Source organism: Mytilus trossulus, chromosome 7 (genome assembly GCF_036588685.1).
Source record: "Mytilus trossulus isolate FHL-02 chromosome 7, PNRI_Mtr1.1.1.hap1, whole genome shotgun sequence".
NCBI lineage: Eukaryota > Metazoa > Mollusca > Bivalvia > Mytilida > Mytilidae > Mytilus > Mytilus trossulus.
The window spans coordinates 72,417,604-72,441,011 of record NC_086379.1 but is presented as its reverse complement, the minus strand read 5'-3'; the positions used below and the strand labels follow the sequence as shown (position 1 = coordinate 72,441,011).

Here is a 23,408-nt window from a genome sequence, read left to right as displayed (position 1 = left end):
ACTCTTTAAACAAAGTTTACCGACAATTTTGTCTGGCTGACCAATTTGTACATTTTTTCTTCATTTTCTTTTCTCCTGTTTACATTTTTTCTAATATTCCTTAGTATTGCAAAAAAATGTTTCCTATTTAGATTTTTGGTAATTTTTGTTTATTTTATATTCATTTTGCTGCCCTAAACATGCTTATTCATTCTTATCAGTATTTGATGACCACAATTAATTCTTATTACTTTAAATTCAGAAATTAGTGCATTCATTTAAATTGCCAATTCTAAAATTCTGGCGTAAAGTGAAATCTAATTTGAATATGGAGAAGTATGTACTGTCCCCTATTTTGATTCAATGAAAACATTGCAATAATTTCTTTTGTATATTTTCAGATATTTAGTTATTTTTCTCAATCAAAACTTGTCAACATTTGAAACATGAATTTTCCCTATAGTCAGCTAGTAGGATAAGATTTTTATCAAAGAAAACAAACAAATGGTATGATAGTAAGTGATAAAACTTTCTACACAGATCATAGGACATGACTATTTACACATGCTACAAGTATATAATACCTTAAATGTTTCTCCATCTGGAAGACATAGAACATGAGTTTCCACAGGACTTGGCTGGATCCCTGTAACTGTTCTCTAGGGATCGGCTGATTCTGTAACGATCTGTCCGACACATTCTTCCATTGAACACTACACACATGTCTCATGAACCTATATGGCGAATAGTCCCCTTTACATGTCAAACATTTTACACAACGTAATAAAACATCACACAGTTTTTTGGGGATGAATTCTCCAATTGTATTCCTACTAGTTCCGTCTAACAGAATCTTGATGTGAGTAAAACAGATTGGTTTGAAATGTGAAAACTCGTAATTTCCATTGTTTGTTAGCCTCCTTGAAAATAAAAGCATACTATAAATCAGCCTCCTTGTTGGTTCCGCCATTTCAAAAGTACTTTGTTGTGATTGTTGCATGACTTGTACATCATCGTTTTCATTACAATTAGTTCTTTGTAAAGCTGGGGGGAACAGTAAGCTGCCGACCACATGCTGCTTTTGATTTTTTCCTGATCCTGGTTTTGTTGGCTTTCTTTGTCTGCTGTGATGTTTGATAGAATCATACATATTTTCTGCTGACGATGGTCTGTCTTGTTCACTATTAACTTCATTATTTTCTGTTGATTGAGGGAGATCTAAAGTAGCACCATCATTTTCTTTAGCAGTTGGTTGTTCTTTTGTATGAGATACTTCAGTTGAATTTAAATTTTCTACTACAGTTTCGTTTATAATTTCCTTTGAAGTTTGTTCACTATCTACTGCTGATGAATCCTGATTGTCAGAAATAACTTTCTTCACTTTGTTTTTGAATGCCTGTATTTGTTCAGGGTATTTGTCAAATCTCAGATTAGTTAACCGATCCATGTGATTTGATTTCTCTTCTGCAGAACTTACAACCTTTTCACTGCCACCTTCGCTATCCTTAATGCCTTTATCATTAGACTCGGTTTCCTCTGTGATAGGAGTTGCTTCATACTTAAAGTCAGGATTATCATTGACAAAGAACATATCACAGTATGTGTCATCTAACTGTGGAGAATCTGGCTGACTACTGGGTACTATACTACTATTTCCTGAAGTATCATTGCCAGTTTTTGTCTGTGAGAAGATTTCAGGATTTTTCTTAAAATATTCATCTAGTTCTGGTAAAACTGGAGGCTGTTTAAACTCGTCATCTTCTTCTTCTCCTTCATTTGTACCTTCCTCTTTGATATGAGGTGTGGCTGGTGTCCACGGACTTTGTGGCACACCTTTTATATACCACATAATTTGTATATCATCATCGTCCTCATCAAAATCCCTGTCACTGTATTCCTCCAAGTCATGTTCGAAGTTTTCTGATTCCCCTTTATTCTGATGATCCTGAGAATAGTCTATTGTTTCTTTAGATGATTCCATGTCTGATGTATTATGGGCATAGATCAACGTTTCATCATTGTCAATACATTTTGATCCCTCATCACTTAATGACGAGCTGTCTTTGGTTGTAGATGGAGCCTTACAATTCTCTTCAATTTGCACACTTTCTGACATATCATTACGAGACTCTGCTTTGTGCACAATTTCTGACATATCATTCCCAGACTCTGCGTTGTGTATACGTTTTGACATGTCATTCCCAGGCTCTGTGTTGAGTACACTTTCTGACCTTTCGTTCCCAAACTTTGCATTGTGCACATCTTCTAACATTTTGTTCCCGGACTCTACATTGTGCACAATTTCTGAAATGTCATTCCCAGACTTGGTGTTGTGCATACTTTCTGACATGTCATTCCCAGGCTCTGTGTTGTGCATACTTTCAGTTGTAGGTTCAACAGTTGACAATTCTTTCAATAATACCACTGTTTCCGTGGTACCTTCGCTATTCTCTTTATCATTTGAGAGAGAAATGTTTGTCTGCTCCGCTTCCACTGAACTTCCGCCTGATAATTTACTGTCAGACTGCTCCGTATCAATAACAAGTTTATCACAACTACTATCAAGTTCGCTCTCATCTGTTGTAGAATTATTTGTCTCCATCGGAACAAATGATGCAGATAAACTGTCTTTACGTGTACCTTTATGGACCAATGAAGGCATGGTCACTACTACAAGCTTAGATTGATCATTGGTTTTCTCACCATCTTTTTTGGTAGTTTTATCATACTTTCTCAATGGCGAACTGTTCATTATCATATCTATATTATCCAAAGATGGTGTAACAGGTCGTTCATTCATATTTTTTACGTATTCCAGTAGCTCTTCTTCATCTTCTGATGAGTTTACTTCTGGTTCATCGAAATTCACATTTCCACAAACAGAGATAATCTTAAGTCCACAAATGTCTCCTTCTCCACAATTATCTTCAACAACTTTTTCAGCATTTTTAGCATTTTCAGCATTTGCCCCATCATTCTTATTGTTGCAAACCAAGCCACTTTTATCATTGTTTATGTTTGTATCTGTTCCTAGTGTTATTCCTTGATTGTTAGTAGCAGTTCCAGAGCTCAAAGTAATATCTTCGCCATTATTGGCAATCGGTTTATCTGTTTTTTTGCTCACTTTTGACTCTGTACAAACTGATGTTTTTGGTTTTGGCAAAGATGTGTTAGTTTTTTTTCTCTTGATTGTTTTTCCTTCAAATTTCCTAAGATCTTTCCATAGTGATATTTTCTGTTTTGATGATGGACTATTATTCTGGGTTTTCACTTTACCTACGGATGAGACACCTGAACTTTTGTATTTGTTTTCAGAAGGTAGCTTTTTGTTTTTTTCTGATTGTTTCAAAGGCATAACTTTATCACTCATTTTCCAGTCTTTCAGAATATTAGCTTTTGCAGTTTTGCCCCGATTATCTGGAACTTTTGGTGGTAAATTGTGACGAACGAATCCTGATCCTAATGATTTGTTCATTGGCTTGACAGGTGATTTCATAGGCACAGATTTAACAACTTTTAAAGGTTTTGTCAATTTTTCTCTTTCCTTAGTCACATGTTCAGATTTATTTGACGATTCGTTCACATTCTGTGTTTTTCTCTCTGATTTATGCACTGTTTGTAATTTCTGATCTGAGATTGATGTACTGATGCTATGATTTGAACTGTCTTTATCCATTTTGTCTGACATTATACTATCACAATGTTTTGAAGTAAGCGACAGATTCAAACTTTTATCCACTTTCATTTCAATAATTCTTTCAGGATTTAACATTTCTAGTAGTTTCTGTTTTTTGGAATTATTCTCCATTTTTTCAAAAGTTCCATCCGAATTTTTGGTGGATTTCAATATTATAATAGATTTTGAAGCAATGGACTGTGGCTTGTCAACAGATACAGAATTCATTTCGCTGATTGTGTTTGCATCTGACAGCTTTACAATATCCACAGAAGCTGATTCCTGTATGCTTTCCTTTGTTTTACCACCAATTATCAGATTACTATTTTTCTCTAAAGTTTCCAAATTAACATTACTTTCACTTGTGTTGATTTGATTGGGGCTTTTATCCCTTGTTGTGATTTGACGTAGGCTGATGTCAGCAATGTTTGCATTCTCTACTAAGCTGCCATAGTTTTTCACATTTAAATGTTGTGCTGTTTCAGCTGCTTTCTCTGTTACAACTTCCAACTGTTCATAATGACAAGGTAATAGTTCTTCTGTAGTACAAACTTCAACTTCCTCAACAATAGATGAAGATGTCAACATTTTGTCTGAAGTGCCAGAGGCTTGGTCTGTTTCCTGAGATTCTACTCCTGTCTGACACATGTTTCCTGTATAATTGTCTTCAGAACAAACATCTCCAGCCTCTTTGAGTTGACAACTTCCCTCTGTGTTTTCTGAGTTCTCCTCCTCAAATGATGTTTGTACAATGACCTCCTCCGATACATCAAGACAATTTACCTCCATGTCCCTTAAGAGTTCGTCCTCATCTTTCTCCTCTGCGCCTAGAGAACTCCTGGACATATTACGACTTATCTCATCATTGTCTACTTCTTCAATTTTACTAGTTGTTAAAGAGCTTTCTAAACTGACCTCAACATTTTGAACATTTTCTAGTTTTTCTAATTCATCAGCACTTAGGCTTACAGTGTTTAAGTCTACGTTTTCAATAATTCCAAAACACTCAAAACTTTCTTCTGTGCTAACAGTAGTCTCTGCCATGCAGTCATCAGCGTAGTTTTCATCAGAACACTCCATTGTACATGTGTTTTCATCTTGCTGATTCTCTACATTGTTTTCTTCAAAACTGTCCACATTGCAATCAGTATCATTATGATTGTTTTCCTTGATCATAGTAGGATCTGTTTCCTTGTGAAGATTCTGATGTTTGTTCCCTACTTTACACATTTCTACGCTCATCAATATATTTGCAGAACCTTCATCAGTTTCATCCTTAGAGCCTGTCAACTTGTTTTTACAATTGTCTATGTTTGTTAATTTTATCTTTGTATTGTCATTTTGTGTTTTTTCTTTCCTTGTATGATGTTCTTTCTCCACGGACTGTTTATCTCCCTCCTTCATACCACACGTAGAGGAACACTTACTTTTGTCGTGACTATTCTTTCTAATTTTTTCCCCTTGTTTTTGTTTGTGTTGCTTCAATGATTTGTTTTCTATAGATTTACTGTTATCTTTCCCGCCATGTGTTTTTGCAGATCGGTGAATATTTTTGTTCAAATCATTAACAGTCTTATCCTTCTGATTTTTCATTTCTTTATCTTCCTCTATGTTTGTTTGTTGCTGCCTTTTACATCCCTCGGTTTGCTTCTGCTTTTCTTTGTCAGTTTGAACGGTTGTTTCTTCATTTTTTATACTGGTTCCTAATTTGACTATTTTTGTCTTTGCTGGGTCTAACCTTTTTACATTACTTGTTTGACTAAGTTTTTTCTTCATCTTATGGAAAAGGTTTTCTGGAATATTTATGCTACTTTTTTCCGATTCGTTTGACTTTCCTTCACAAGGTTTATCTTTCTTTGGAGTATTTATAAACGGTAAATCTTCCAATCCAGTTCTAATTTTACGTCCAAATAACGAGTGAACAGGGGGGGTGGTAATATCAGATGTGTCAAAACTAGAAGTCATTTTAGAATTATCACAAGTTTCAGATTTGTCAATTGTTTTTGATTTTTCATGTGTAGATTTTACTTTCAGTCTAGTAGGTGTTGAATTAACATCAGTTTTCTTCAGTAATGATGCCTCATTTAATTTTTCACAGGATAAAACAACTTTTGATTTGTCGTCTGATGATGACGGTTTTGATTTTTGATGCATCTCTTCTTTCCTCCTTTTGTGTTCTTTTTTCAAAGCCTTTTTCTCATTCTTCAAATTATTTGACTTTTCAGTTAGAATTTTCGTTTCTTGATCTTTATCAACAGATTGACTATTGCCATGTTTTGCTTTAAGAGCTTTCTTATCAGAATTTATCTTTTTAATCTCTGACAGTCTTAATGGACTTCTTGACCTTTTCTCTGACTTTTTCTTGTGAACAATTTTATCAAAAATGTTTTGGTTTGAGTCTGCTTCTTCCTCAATGTCTACCATTTCTTTATCAACACTGACATCTTTTGATAGCAGACCTGACGAATGTTTTGATTTTTCACTTGAGGTTCCCTCATGCCAGCTATCAACTACCATCAAGCTGTTAGCACTACAATCTGATTCAGACAATGCCTCAGACATGACCCTACATTTGTTTGGTGACTCATGACTCCCTGAAGTATGACGTTTCTTTTCTTTAGACCCGCTCGATGTTTTTAGGTTCAGTACAGGTGATAAAAATAAATCTTTTTCACATGACATTGTTTTTCCAATGGTAACTGGTGTTGATGTCAGTTTATCTTTAGCGAATGAATTGATTTTTGGACTAGTTGGCACATTTCTATTGTTTATGTTTGGATTGAGCACCAACGATTTCTTCGTTTCAGTTTGTTTCATCATTTTTTCACATGATTTCTTTTCCCTTTTATTGTCTTTTGATTTTTGGTCCTTTGTTTTAACATTGAGATCTGAAGAATGCTTTTTCTCTTTACTTGATTTGGAGGATTGACTTGTTTTTTTGTGTTCACCTGATATAAACATTTCCTCCTTTCCTTCCATTGACTTAGATTTAGTAACTGAACACGATGTTGTTTTTGATATCCCTGTTGTACGAGAACATGTAATCTCAGATGGATCTGAATTCTGACTGTTTTCATCGTTTGGTTTCTCTGTATTCTCTGTAACATTAGAAGATTTGTTGTTTTTATTTCCGGTAAGATTGTCTGATTTAGCATCTTTGTTTTCAGTAACGTTCTTTGATTTCCTGTCTCTTACACGTTGAACATTATTATTACTATCACCACTAGACGATTTAGATTTCACAGTAATTTTTAAGTTCAATTTAGCTTCAGATTTTTTACTCTGGTCTCTTTCTTCCTTGTTTTCTGATTGTTCATAAAAGTTTGCAAAGGGAGTATAAATGTGATGTCCGTCACTTTGAACTTCTTGATATTTCAATGAAGTTGATGGTGATGCTATTCCTGATGTGTCCTGAAGTGATGATTCAGCATTGTATGATTTATCAATGATATCAGTTTTTGAAGTATGACTCTGTGATGTATTTATATCACTCTTTTCAGCAGCATTAACACTTACATCATCCTCTGGCGATTCCTTTGACGAATTTGAACGATTAGAGTTGTTTCTCATAAACCAGTCTATAACAGAGTCTATTTTCTCCTTGTCTGGTATGTTTGGGTGAACTTGATCAGGTGGATTATGACAGATTTGAGGTGTTTCTGAGAAATTGTGCTGATTTGACGATGAACAATGATAGTCGTGAACAAAGCTGTCTCCCCTTGCTGGTGTTTCTGAGAGATTGTGCTGATTTGAAGATGAACAATGATAGTCATGAACAAAATTGTCTCCCCTTGCTGGTGTCCGCAGCAATGGTTGACGAGAGTTTAATTTGTTCACCAATGTCCTTGATCTAGATATGTTTGTAAAGTACGGTACATTATCTCCAGCCTCATCAGGTTGTGCATATCTCCTAGATTTGTCTGTCTGTACATCACAATGCATGGTAGTGTCTACGTTATTACAATGCATCATATGGAAGTCGTTTGAATGTTTATAATTTGATTCACGATTTAATATCTGATCATGACAGAATGGTTGATTAGTCTCTAACACACGTTGTGGTTGATTGGTAAAAGCTTCGAATTGATTGGTTGAAGATTCATATTTATTTTCATTGGGACCAGAGTTTTGTCTAGTTCTAAAGTTAAAAGATTTTCCACCAGTAACTTTGTTGTTATGATCAATCTCACTGTGCTGAACATTTCGTTTTACTTCATTTGTCTGGTTGATTGTTTTTCCATCCTTATTATCATTGTACAGTTCTTCTTCCTTAATATCAGTAAAAGTTCTTTTGCCGTCTGCAGTGATACGACCTTGACAGACTTTGGATATACCTTTGGCAATATTTATGACATGTGATGTTCTAGATTTGGTATTTTTGAAGCTGTTGTCAAACACGGCTGTGTCATCTGATGTTTCAGTTTTGGTATTTCTATAGCTGTTGTCCAACATGGCTGTGTCATTTGATGTTGTAGAGGATGAAGTTGTATCCATGGATTTGTTAGGAACTCTATAGAAATGATAACGATCATTCTTTCTGTGGAGACATTCTATGTCCACAGATGTTAATACATAGTTCTCCATCCTATTCCTATTTCGTAATTCCTTCCTTTTGTTAACACCATTATGTTCCTTTTTTATAGGTCTGCCTTTTTCACCAAATCTGATCTCTCGCAATCCTTCTTCTACAAAATCTTGAACATGATTGTGTTCTCTACCTAATTCCCTCTGAGACCATATCAAATTTCTTCTTTTATTGTCCCTTCTATCATTTTCTTCTTTTATCAATTCATTTTCTAAAGGAGAACTATTATGTCTTTTTTTAGATGACCAATCATTTGACATGTTCATTAGTTTGTCATTCATATTTGGCGAATATTTACATTCACTTTCTATGGGAAGACCATTTTCTCGCAACTCTGCAGACCTCCTTTTCTTTTCAAATTGGTCCTTCAGGGGTTCATCACTTTTATGACGATCTCTACTGTTTTTAGAATGATCCCTTTTGATACCATGATGATTTCTATTGTGGTGACTTTCCTTATGATGCTCACTATTGTTTTTGTGATGACTTTCCTTATGATGCTCACTATTGTTTTTGTGATGACTTTCCTTATGATGCTCACTATTGTTTTTGTGATGACTTTCCTTATGATGCTCACTGTTGTCTCTTGAGTTATTCAATTGTCTAGTTTCTTCTCTATTGTAACCTTTCTGAGTCCTTCCTCTACTATTGCGTCTAGGTGACCGACTACGGATTCTGTCTCTGGATCGACTCCTAAATTTATCTTGAGTTCGATGGCCATGTTGTGACCTTTCATGGCTAAGAGTCCTATGTGACCTTTCACGGCTGTTAGTCCTATTTGACCTTCCTCTACTTTTACTTCTCCTTGATGAGGTTGGAGATTTTTCTCTACTTGGTCTGCATGACCTAGAATATGACCATTCTTTTGAATCTCTTGACTTTTCATTTGAATCTTTTGACCTTTCTTTTGAATCTTTTGACCTTTCTTTTGAATCTCGTGATCTTTCTAGACTGGAAATTGGAGATCTATTTTCCTGTTCATGTCCATTCTCAAATGATTTTCTGATTTTTCTTGTGTTGGCTTGAAAGTTGCCTCTGAATGGCTTTCCTCTTCCCCAGAAACTCCTGCCACGCCAATATCCTTGATGAAATGAACGTCCTCTTCCATGTTGATGATATGGTCTAGAGTTCAGAATATAGTTTTCTGATGGTTTGTCAGATTGGCCTTCATCTTCTGGTGTTAGATATTGGCCTTCTTCAAATTCCTCCAAACTCATGGTCTGTTACACTGAAAAGTAAACAAAAACTCAGGTTAAATCATTAAATATATCTACCATTAAAAGAAATTAAAACTTTCTGTACATATACAAATATATAATAACCTCAATTTCATTAACTTCCAATTAACAAATGGTCTCCATAGTTATTCCACTAACCACCTGAGCCCATTATGGCTCTATTTGGGGGTTGATAGATTTTCCCCACTTTTCTCAATAACTGACCATCATTATGTATTAAAAAATATGCTGCTTTTTATGTTTCCAAACTAAGATAATAAATCCCCTCACCATCTAATAAAAATCTGTGTTCTTTTGACAGAAAACTAAGTGAGAAGATAAAAAAAGGAAGCTACTAGCATAGTCAAAATCGAAATTAGATATGAGAATAATCTTCCCAAGTATGTCATGGAATAAAAGTATATATAAGCAATTAAAATTAAGCCTTCATTTCAACCAATTATAATGAGTTCTTTTAGATTTAATTGGCACTTTCAATCTTTAGTTCATTTTATTTAAATCATAAACTGTTGGTATTAGATACATGTAACTACAATGACCTGCTAAAATTATTATGTAATTATAATCCTATAACAATGGCATTTACTGCCTATTAAATTTCTTTGCTTATATTGCTGAATATTCATTGTACTGATTAAGAAAGTATTACATAAGCCTGGTAATCCTGTACTATTTACAAATATTTAGAGTAAACTGTTCTATTGTTATAAATAATCACAAAATAACAAAAAATCCCCAAAATGTGGGAGACCTTTTTATAGACACATGTTCTTATATCGTTTGACACATTTGTATAGGTTACATAAATAAATAATTTTATTGCTAAATATGATTTAACAGTGATTGACAGGTGACATTAATATTTGAGGGTAGGGAAGTGGGTACGTACCCAACATGACAAACGACAATAAAATATTTGTTAAAATTACATTATAGATAAACGTTTTACTCCATTTGTCACTGACTGCAGTTGCTACAAAATGAGATTTGACCAATGGCAATAATCAAGTAAGACTCATATGAAGCAGTAGCATAATAAAAACGTTTGATGCTTGACATTAATGGGCATTCCTACCAGCATACATTGGATAAAAGACAATTTGGTGAGCTTATATCAACTATTAATGTCAATGTTTAGGCCAAATTAAACAAATTCTGTATTTTCATTCCATTGTCTTTGCAGTGCAAATTTTGCAGAAAAAGTAGTGATTGTCACGATATAAAATACTGGTTGCAGATATGTAAAATGTTTTTCCCCTTCAAATATTTTTTTTTTATTCTATTTTTTAATCTTGTTTCCAAAAATATTGGTCTGTGTTGTCCTTATAAAAATGCTTACATTTAATGCAGAAGTTTGAAATTTACTAATTACAATAATTTACTGAAAATAATAAAAAAAAATTAATACATGTACAAAATAAAATGGCTCCACACAAAAAGTAATTTACCTTAGATTCAAGGCCTCGTATATATAAATTTCCAAATTAAAAGTTTGGATAAAAGTTAATTATTGTAAAAAAAATTGGGAATTGTGATTTTTCCTGTAATGTAGACATTGCATGCTGCATGCAAGACCCAACATTTAATAGGATATTCTGTTTCAACTATTGATTTTTGTGCTACATCAGAACAAAATTATCCAAGTTGCCTTTATTAACATAATAACAACAATTGAGCTGAATTTGAATCAAAGCTGCTGTAACATTGTAACACATTCACCTGCCCTTTGTCAAGCACCCTTGATAACTTCGGGAAAATAGCTTTATCAAAATACAGTTTTTAGGTCAATGTTTTTTTCCCTCAGTAGAATTAGGAGATAACTGTATTGTATTTTAAGCTCCAACGGCATCAATTGGGGATTTGATGGTCGCAAATTAAGTTTACTGGCAACGCGTTAGCAGAGACAGTAAACGGGTATTTGCAGCCATCAAATCCCAAATTGATGCCGTCGGAGCTTAAAATACAATATTGTTATCTCCTTTCTAATGAAACTGACAGAAAACAACGTAAAACATGTATTTAAAATCTGTCATATGCCGTCTGCGCTTGCCCGTACGTCCCATAACATCAATTGTCAATTGATGCCATGTAAGAAAGTGAAGTTTTCTAATCAAAATGAACGTTACAAACGTTGTTGCATTAGAATTGAAATTTGAATACCTGCAGCCAAAAAAAAAGCTCAAAAGGTCATTATTTGGCCATCAACTTGACAAACCAGATGCAAACCAGATGAAACTCAATTTCGAGGTCATGAATATTTATTCAATTATGTTTAAAAAAATCAGCTTAAGATTTGCATAGCCAATAAAGTCTAGACCCCAGTGCCATACAACTATGAGTAATTTTGAACTTCCAATATCCAAAATTCTGAAACAAACATAAACTGCATCTTTGATAATTAATTAGATACACCAATGAATATATCATTCCAGAATATTCTCCCCATCTATTCAACCAAATTTTGCAATTTTCACAGCTTTCTATATATTTTACCTTAAGTTTAACTTCAAAGAAACCAGGTATATCCTGAATTTATAGAAAGGTCAATAGCACAGTAAAATGTGAATCTTAATTTAAATGACCAGTACTTAATTGATCACAAGAACAGGATCAATAATAATACTGCCGCCTTTTATCTAACACGCCTTTTATCTAACACACCTTTTATCTACCATGTTTTCAAATAAATAAATCAACTTTAATTCATTCACATTTAAGAATTATTCATTGAGTCCTCATTGTATGAAATTGATGGTTTCCCTTAAAATCTGAGATTAAACTTAAAATCGAAGATTAAAACTTTAAATCCAGCATTTCCTAATTCTATTTACATGATAGATTTAGATTTTAAAAGTTCATCCCATGAAATATGAATAGATAAATATAAGTGGATGGTTTTGATTTTCTTTTAACACAAATTTTATTTAACTCAAGATTCTTAAAAAGAAAAGAAAAATAGGCCCTATTACACATAAAACAAGGAGATGAGGTATGATTGCCAATGATACAACTGTTCAACAATGTTTATATACTTTCTTTTTGTCTAAAAAAAGAAGTGAGTTTACTTTACTCTTACAAGCTATATTGTATGAAAAATAAAAAAATAACATGAAGTTACATAAAGTTATTGATGTTATGAAAAACCTTTTTTTATAAAGAAGGTTATAACTGCCAAAAAAAAGTAATTTCAAGTATTGGTAAAAGCTTTTACAACTTTCTTCACCTAAAAAAACTAAAATAATGAAGGAAAAATCATGTCCAATTAATTTAAATACCCTATGTCCATAAGGAACGTATATTGTGTATAGAACCATGTAAAAGTCCCTAAGGTTATGATATTTTAATAACTTTAAACCTTGTGAGAGGTCATGACATATATTAGACAAACTGACATATGACAGTCATTTTATGCAGAGTTTTATAGTTACATGTATAGTAACTACATATTAGTAAAAAAAAGTTGAACATATTTTTACTACCAATTGTCAGAACATATCGTAAATCCAAATATCGTGCCATTATCATTTACCCTGAATTCTAAACTATGCTGCCTTAACAGAATGTTACATGTCAAAAACTATGTCACAAACCACTCTATAAAACAAATCAATAAAGTACTATAAAATGGTTTAATTTTTGTTTAATTTAAATCTTTTGGTCTGACCTGTTCAGAATTTTATTTTCTGGTCAGGTCCTGAATTTCACTTGTCCCTAAAAATCAAAATCATGCACAGAAATATTTTCATGTTTTTTTGTTATTACAGTTGAAATGGACATTGCATATAAATATATAATGGCTGAAAGAAATTAGCAAAAAGGAAACAAATTTGAGGATGCCTTAAGAAAAGATTTGATAGGAGAACAGAAATATTTGAGACTGTCATGATGCTTGATAGATGTTTAACCAGTGGCAACTATTACATGAACATTATGAGATAATTTTACTGTGAAATATGCAGTGGTTTCCTTATCTTTCACATTGACTAGAACTTTCCATGTTTGTAGGTGATGCTTGTCAATTAATTCCATAAATACCTTACATAAAATTCCTACATTATGGCAGTTCTTGTCAATAGCATAGGGGTAAAACTTACGGACATTGTCTTAGCATGAATAGCCTGAATAAGTAAATGGCACCTGCTTTGTACTTGATACCTTGAGCCAGTGTTTAAACATGCTACTGCAATATTATGTAGGAAGGCTTATTGTCCTACTTGGTCATGTGATCAGTAATATGACTCTGAGCTATCTTCTCTTGAGTCTTACTCCTAATGTCATGTGATCAGTAATATGACTCTGAGATATCTTCCTTAGTTCTTACTCCTAATGTCATGTGTTTCAAATGCCTATCTTAAAATCTCTGATTTAATCTAGTACAAGTGATGAAACTCTAGAGGACCTATAAACTTGAGGTGTCTGAGCAGGCGAACAGGAGACCACCCAGACAGTTGGATACTGTCATAAAATAAAGTTTTCCATAAAGAAAGTTTACATAAGTCTGGAGCTGGCATGTCAGTTAACTGCTAGTAGTCTGTTGTTATTTATGTATTATTGTCATTTTATTTATTTTCTTTTGTTACATCTTTTGACATCGGACTCGGACTTCTCTTGAACTGAATTTTAATGTGCGTATTGTTATTCCTTTACTTTTCTTCATTGGCTAGAGGTATAGGGGGAGGGTTGAGATCTCATAAACATGTTTAACCCCGCCACAATTTGGCGCCTGTCCCAAGTCAGGAGCCTCTGGCCTTTGTTAGTCTTGTATGATTTTAAATTTTAGTTTCTTGTGTATAATTCGGAGTTTAGTATGACATCCATTATCACTGTACTATTATGCATATTTTAGGGGCCAGCTGAAGGACACCTACGGGTGCGGGAATTCTCACTACATTGAAGACCCATTGGTTGCCTTCGGCTGTTGTTTGCTCTATGGTCGGGTGGTTGTCGCTTTGACATATTCACCATTTCCTTTCTCAATTTTATTTTATCTGAATTTAGATAATTTTTGAATAAATTCACTTTTATTAATTACATGAAGCCTTGGTTGTGTAATAATCCACCTTTAATATATCTTGTATTATTTCAAGTTTAAACAGCTGTTTACTTTCATTTTGAGATAATGGTTAGTACTTGTAAGATAAATCAATTGCTTCAATATACAAATATTGACATAGTCATGGTATATTTCCTTATGGTCAATAGCCGTTGTTAGGTTACATTGACCCTGTATTGATAAGGAATGACCATATAAGACTTTTATACAGTTATGCAAAATATTCAGTTTGTTGATTAGAGCATTTATCGGGTAGAAGTATTCAGAAAAAATTAAAACAGAATACAATCATAATGTAATATTACCTCTTAAAAAATTGTATTCACAACTTGGTAAACTTCTTTATCAGTTTAGCTAATCACAATAGGGCATGAGGGTACAGTTTTGATCAGATTAGCAATAAAAATAGTTTTTTTATGGTTAAGATAAAAGGTAAATTGTATCTGAATTTCCAGAAAATAGATGTAGTGGAAAAAACTACCCCTTTAATATATCTTTAACAACACTACAGGAAGGGTTCAGGGCTAGATTTTCTGAGGTTTTAATTCAACCATTTCTTGCTGAATACTAAAAAGATGTTATTTTTCATCGACCTAAAAGTTTTTCACTGCAGCTAAAATAGGATTCATTTATAGAAATATCATAAATGAACCCCCTGCCATAAAATTATTAACACTAAAAAAATTTGTAAGGGTTCCGCGGAACCCAGTGTCTCGCCTACTTTTGCTGTTAATTACACACTCAACAAAAATGATGAAAAAAATAAATAAAATTATTCCTCTTGACACTATCTTTGGATTGTCAGAAGCTTCTGTTCAAGTTTGGTAAAAATTCAGGCTAGTTTAAGAATCTTAAAAATGTTTTAAAAACTTTAACTGCAGACTGTATGTAATGTTAACTGGAAGAAAAACTAAGTTCATTTATAAGAAAAATGCGGGAAAAATGGAATTTTATTTTTTTAAATTTACTTCTGGATACTATCTTCTGATAATAAACAAGCTTCTGGCTAAGTTTCGTACAATTCCAGGATAGTTTAAGAAAGTTATAAAAATTTTAAAAACTTTAACCACAGAGTGAATGTAATGTTTCCTGGCAGAAAAAACTAAGTTCATTTATCATGTTTATAAAAATGGAACTTTATTTTTACAAAATTTACTTCTGGATACTATCTTCTGATCATAAACAAGCTTCTAGCTAAGTTTCGTACAATTCCAGGATAGTATAAGAAAGTTATAAAAATTTTAAAAACTTTAACCACAGAGTGAATGTAATGGTTCCTGGCAGAAAAACTAAGTCCATTTATAATTAAAATACGGGAAAAATGGAATTTTATTTTTACAAAATTTACTCCTGGATACTATCTTATGAACATAAACAAGCTTCTGTCCAAGTTTGGTAGACATCCAGGATATTTCAAGAAAGTTATTAAAATTTCAAAAACTTTAACCACAGAGTGAATATTTGTTGACGCCGCCGCCGCCGCCAACGCCGACGGAATGTAGGATCGCTATGTCTCGCTTTTTCGACTAAAGTCGAAGGCTCGACAATAAAAGCATTTTCTATCCCTTAAAATCCATAAATTGTGAAGAAAAGTGAAGTGACATGAAATTAACATTGCACGAAGTTGTTACTATATTTGGCAGAAATAGAAAACAGGAAATGTTCTAGTTGCGGTATAATACTCTTAACAAATGTACTGATAAAAGTTGTTACCTAATCAGGCGAGTAATCAGGTTCCATAAAAAGGACTTTAAAAGGCGTAAATAAAATACTTCTATTTCCTTCCTTTTGTCAAGGTCTTTAATCTACTACGAAGATATTTTATTCAACAGGAAAGATTAAAAACGACATGATATCAAAATAATAAATTAATTTTCCAGTGTCCTTCCAACATTCTGTATATCAGAAAGTTTGTAAATTGAAGGTCTGGCATACAAAATCATAAGTCTTGCATCTGTGTATAGTTTATATTTACTATCTAGTACATTGAAAACTGTTAAACAAATTATTCAAATAAATTGCAGAATCTTGCACCATAACTTTGAATTGTCAGTTCAGTTTAAAAAGCTTTTACTGTTTATATGAGAGGGTAATTAAGTTTAAGTGTAAGCATTTGAACCCTAACTTTAATTGCTTTATTCCCAGATAATATGTTGTATTCTCTCTGGCAATGTGCATCATTCACTCAGGTTCCTGGTAAATAATTGATTTTTAGAGGAGGCTTAGGAAGATAATTTATTACTTGTCACAGTTCCAACAAGTCTAACATCAAATGTTACCAACATGTGATAAACATATGTATAGATTTTCTCATTCAGCCAGAGTAGGATGTATAGCAAAATCTCTACTACTACTTCAATATAAATAACATGTATTTGGTTTTGGGAAATATCATTATAGAAATCACTGAAATCTGACAGAGGGAGAAGGACAATATTATTTACATTAAATATTAATTTTGTTATAATCAATAGATTTGATGTAATTATCAAGTAGGGAAGGCTATAAAAGAAACGGTCATCAGCAGTTGGACACTACACTTAATCAAGTATAATTGCCAATAAATGTCAAAAATTTTTGATGTTGGATAACAATCTTATATTAGCTGTGAAGGGTAAAATTCATGTTTGTGCAGTAAAGACTTTGGTCTTGTATAGTGTTTTACACAAATACGGTAATAGAAGCTCTTGAAACTATTAATCTTTATAACAAATGATTGATTGTTGGTGTTTTAACAACACTTTCGAGCTATTTCGTGGCGTCCAGTTTTTATTGGTGGAGGAAGCCTTAGTACCCAGAGAGAACCCCAAACCTCCAATAGGAAAACTGACAATCCTTGTCAATTAAGATTGAATTTGAGTGCACCCGCACAAGTGGGGTTTGAAACTCACAACCTCAATGTTGACTGGCTAGTGATTACAGTAGTAGAACTACTTTGACCACTTGGCCACTGAGGCCCTGTTTAGACAAATGAAAAGCGAATATCATTACTTACTGAAACTAGAATCATTTAATTGTGATCTGTGGTATGGGTTAATGAAATGGAAATGTCTTACTATCTGTGAAGTGACAAACAAAAATCTATATAACATTTAATTGCTGGACCAAAGAAAAAATAAACAATAACATAAAAAGCAAATGAAAGAACCAATCTCCTGCGGACATAAAATCTACATTTAATGTTGGCCAAAACAGGTATTACTTGTAACATTAATTGTATTGTCCACTATGAATTATGTTTATTTCATTGATACATTAAAATGATTGATTGTTAGCGTTTTTAAAAAGCCTCTTTCAGTACTTTTAGCTGTTATATAGCGCTCAGAGAGAACAACCATAACTTACAATCCTAGTGTAAGGAATTAGAAATCATACAGATATTTATTTATTTATCAACTGTATATTTTCAGTTATATACTGTAACAGAATGCATGCTCCCTTAATGACCTTTGTGTTTAACTGGTTCATGTGCTTTAATCATGAGGAAAACTTTAACTTGTTGAACTAAGATTCAGAAACAATTCAATATAAGATTTCTTTATTTTCTTTACATAGAAAACAATCTATCAAGTGTTCATCTTTTGAGAACAAATCATTAACCAGCTGTGCATGTATTTATCATTGCCTGCTATTGTCATTTCAAACTTTTCTCCCTTTTGACTAATAAATGCTTAATAAAAGTAGTACTTACAAGTCAGTGACTGTGTAAACTTATAATCACGTTCAATGATTGTAAATGTAAATGTTGAAAAGTCAGTGAATGTGTAAACTCATGATCACATTCGCAGATTGCAAATGGTAACAAAGTCAGTGACTATATAAACTCATGATCACATTAGATGAATGTAAATAAAATGATTTGGTCTATTGTGGACCTCAGTTTCAAAATAAAATATCTTCCATTCATACACAGTACATTGAACTACATTATTTAATTTTTTTCACAGCATTTTTTTCTATTATTACTGAACACACCCTGTTTTTTTCTTAAGTTAAATATTCATTGAAGTCAATGATCTTTAAAAACTAGAGGCTCTAAAGAGCCTGTGTCACTCACCTTGGTCTATGTGAATATTAAACAAAGGAAGCAGATTGAAAATTGACTACAAAGGTCAATAACTCCTACAGGGGTCAATTGACCATTTCGTTCATGTTGACTTATTTGTAGATCTTACTTTGCTGAACATTATTGCTGTTTACAGTTTACCTATATCTATAATAATATTCAATATAATAACCAAAAACAGCAAAATTTCCTTAAAATTACCAATTCAGGGGCCGAAACCCAAAAACAGGTTGTCCAATTCATCTGAAAATTTCAGGGCAGATAGATCTTGACCTGATTAACAATTTTACTTCATGTCAGATTTTCTCTAAATTATTTGGTTTTTGAGTTATAAGCCAAAAACTGCATTTTACCCCTATGTTCTATTTTTAGCCGTGGCGGCCATCTTGGTTTGATGGCCAGGTCACCGGACACATTTTTTAAACAAGAAACCCCAAAGATGATTGTGGCCAAGTTTGGATCAATTTGGCACAGCAGTTTCAGAGAAGAAGATTTTAGTAAAAGATATATAAAATTTACGAAAAATGGTTAAAAATTGACTTTAAAGGGCAATAACTCCTAAAGAGGTCAACTGACCATTTTGGTCATGTTGACTTATTTGTAAATCTGACCTTGCTGAACATTATTGCTGTTTACAGTTTACCTATATCTATATTATATTCAATATAATAACCAAAAACAGCAAAATTTCCTTAAAATTACCAATTCAGGGGCCGCAACCCAAAAACAGGTTGTCCAATACATCTGAAAATTTCAGGGCAGATAAATCTATACCTGATTAACAATTTTACCCAATGTCAGATTTGCTCTAAATGCTTTGGTTTTTGAGTTATAAGCCAAAAACTGCATTTTACCCCCATGTTCTATTTATAGCCATGGCGGTCATCATGGTTAGTTGGCGGGGTCACCGGACACAATTTTTAAACTAGTTACCCCAATGATGATTGTGGCCAAGTTTCAAATAATTTGGCCCAGCAGTTTCAGAGGAGAAGATTTTTCTAAAAGATTACTAAGATTTATGAAAAATGGTTAAAAATTGACTATAAAGGGCAATAACTCCTAAAGTGGTCAACTGATCATTTTGGTCATGTTGACTTATTTGTAGATCTTACTTTGCTGAACATTATTGCTTTTACAGTTTATCTCTATCTGAAATAATATTCAAGATAATAACCAAAAACAACAAAATTTCCTTAAAATTACCAATTCAGGGGCAGCAACCTAACAACGGAATGTCAGATTCATCTGAAAATTTCAGGGCAGATAGATCTTAACCTGATTAACAATATTACCCCATGTCAGATTTGCCCTAAATGCTTTGGTTTTTGAGTTATAAGCCAAAAACTGCATTTTACACCTATGTTCTATTTATAGCCATGGCGGCCATCTTGGTTAGTTGGCGGGGTCACCGGACACAATTTTTAAACTAGATACCCCAAAGATGATTGTGGCCAAGTTTGGTTAAATTTGGCCTAGTAGTTTCAGAGGAGAAGATTTTTGTAAAAGTTAACGCAGGACGACGACGGACGACGACGACGACGGACGACGACGGACGCCGGACGCCAAATTGATGAGAATAGCTCACTTGGCCCTTCGGGCCAGGTGAGCTAAAAAAATGTAATAAATCATGTGTTAATCTTCAGCAACAGGACACAAATTTAATGCAACATTTGGTTTTTCTTTCTTTTTTTTCTTTTTATATTATAGGAAATGACCATTGTACAGTTAAGAAAAACACTAAATACACTGATGCTAATTATGACATTTAAAGATGCTGAACAATAAAGAAAAGACATAAAAAACTGAAGTTAATTAAAACATTTAAAGATGCTGAACAGTAAAGAAAAGACATAAAAAAACTAATGTTAATTAAAACATTTAAAGATGCTGCACAGGGTGTGAAGCAGAGCATAATCCCATTTATAAATGGACAAAAAATGATGTCATGTTTAGTGGGTATATTTTAAGTATGTAAAGTATGTATCTTTAAGAAGCATGTAAAAAAATGGTCCCAGTACAGAAGAAGGTCATTGCAGTATACCACCTACAACAAAACAATGATCTGTTGTGGCTTAAGTTTACACCAGAACAGAAATCACCATTGGTAGGAATAACTCTGTTCATTACTCGTATAACATATAAATCAAAAACAAAGACAGCTGAATTAAACAGAACAGAAATCACCATTGGTAGGAATAACTCTGTTCATTACTTGTATAACATATAAATCGAAAACAAAGACAGCTGAATTAAACAGAACAGAAATCACCATTGGTAGGAATAACTCTGTTCATTACTTGTATAACATATAAATCAAAAACATAAAGACAGCTGAATTAAACAGAACAGAAATCACCATTGGTAGGAATAACTCTGTTCATTACTTGTATAACATATAAATCAAAAACATAAAGACAGCTGAATTAAACAGAGCAGAAATCACCATTGGTAGGAATAACTCTGTTCATTACTTGTATAACATATAAATCAAAAACATAAAGACAGCTGAATTAAACAGAACAGAAATCACCATTGGTAGGAATAACTCTGTTCATTACTTGTATAACATATAAATCAAAAACATAAAGACAGCTGAATTAAACAGAACAGAAATCACCATTGGTAGGAATAACTCTGTTCATTACTTGTATAACATATAAATCAAAAACATAAAGACAGCTGAATTAAACAGAACAGAAATCACCATTGGTAGGAATAACTCTGTTCATTACTTGTATAACATATAAATCAAAAACATAAAGACAGCTGAATTAAACAGAACAGAAATCACCATTGGTAGGAATAACTCTGTTCATTACTTGTATAACATATAAATCAAAAACATAAAGACAGCTGAATTAAACAGAGCAGAAATCACCATTGGTAGGAATAACTCTGTTCATTACTTGTATAACATATAAATCAAAAACATAAAGACAGCTGAATTAAACAGAACAGAAATCACCATTGGTAGGAATAACTCTGTTCATTACTTGTATAACATATAAATCAAAAACATAAAGACAGCTGAATTAAACAGAACAGAAATCACCATTGGTAGGAATAACTCTGTTCATTACTTGTATAACATATAAATCAAAAACATAAAGACAGCTGAATTAAACAGAACAGAAATCACCATTGGTAGGAATAACTCTGTTCATTACTTGTATAACATATAAATCAAAAACATAAAGACAGCTGAATTAAACAGAACAGAAATCACCATTGGTTAGAATAACTCTGTTCATTACTTGTATAACATATAAATCAAAAACATAAAGACAGCTGAATTAAACAGAACAGAAATCACCATTGGTTAGAATAACTCTGTTCATTACTCGTATAACATATAAATCAAAAACATAAAGACAGCTGAATTAAACAGAACAGAAATCACCATTGGTTAGAATAACTCTGTTCATTACTTGTATAACATATAAATCAAAAACATAAAGACAGCTGAATTAAACAGAACAGAAATCACCATTGGTAGGAATAACTCTGTTCATTACTTGTATAACATATAAATCAAAAACATAAAGACAGCTGAATTAAACAGAGCAGAAATCACCATTGGTAGGAATAACTCTGTTCATTACTTGTATAACATATAAATCAAAAACATAAAGACAGCTGAATTAAACAGAACAGAAATCACCATTGGTAGGAATAACTCTGTTCATTACTTGTATAACATATAAATCAAAAACATAAAGACAGCTGAATTAAACAGAGCAGAAATCACCATTGGTAGGAATAACTCTGTTCATTACTTGTATAACATATAAATCAAAAACATAAAGACAGCTGAATTAAACAGAACAGAAATCACCATTGGTAGGAATAACTCTGTTCATTACTTGTATAACATATAAATCAAAAACATAAAGACAGCTGAATTAAACAGAACAGAAATCACCATTGGTAGGAATAACTCTGTTCATTACTTGTATAACATATAAATCAAAAACATAAAGACAGCTGAATTAAACAGAGCAGAAATCACCATTGGTAGGAATAACTCTGTTCATTACTTGTATAACATATAAATCAAAAACATAAAGACAGCTGAATTAAACAGAACAGAAATCACCATTGGTAGGAATAACTCTGTTCATTACTTGTATAACATATAAATCAAAAACATAAAGACAGCTGAATTAAACAGAGCAGAAATCACCATTGGTAGGAATAACTCTGTTCATTACTTGTATAACATATAAATCAAAAACATAAAGACAGCTGAATTAAACAGAACAGAAATCACCATTGGTAGGAATAACTCTGTTCATTACTTGTATAACATATAAATCAAAAACATAAAGACAGCTGAATTAAACAGAACAGAAATCACCATTGGTTAGAATAACTGTTGATAACTCAAATCAATCATAAAGACAGCTAAATCAATCATTGGTCACAAATATCAGTCTTCTTATGTCATCACTTCAAAAAACATGACAAACTGAAGGATAAATCCCTTCAAAAAACATGTCAAACTGAATGAATTATTCCCTATCTCAATAGGTACAGGATGTTTGCCCTTTTTTACCTGTAACATGATAGAACATTTTGCCCTCCAAACATTATAGACATCGGCGCTTTACATTTTGATACACCTGTAGTAAAATGACCAGACATTTGTGCTTTTTACCTCAACCATACAGAAATTATTGTAAAGCTCAAATGTCCTATACCAAAATCGCAAATGTTCATATTTAAAAAGCGCAAATGCCCTATGAATTGAAGCGCAAATGTCCATATAAAAAGGCGCAAAAATCCTGCGCTCATCTCAATATATCTTACTT

General features: G+C 32.7%; 1 protein-coding gene across 4 annotated transcripts in view; it reads right to left on the bottom strand.

Moving 5' to 3' along the window:
* Positions 1–23,408, bottom strand: part of LOC134725746 (protein PF3D7_1417600-like) — a 55,580-nt gene that overhangs the window by 10,786 nt on the left and 21,386 nt on the right. For all 4 annotated transcript variants that reach the window (XM_063589799.1, XM_063589802.1, XM_063589801.1 and 1 more), the window contains one exon: positions 564–9,468. In XM_063589799.1, coding sequence (XP_063445869.1) covers positions 564–9,457 — 8,894 coding nt within the window. In that variant the 5' untranslated portion in view covers positions 9,458–9,468. The remainder of the gene's footprint in view (positions 1–563; positions 9,469–23,408) is intronic.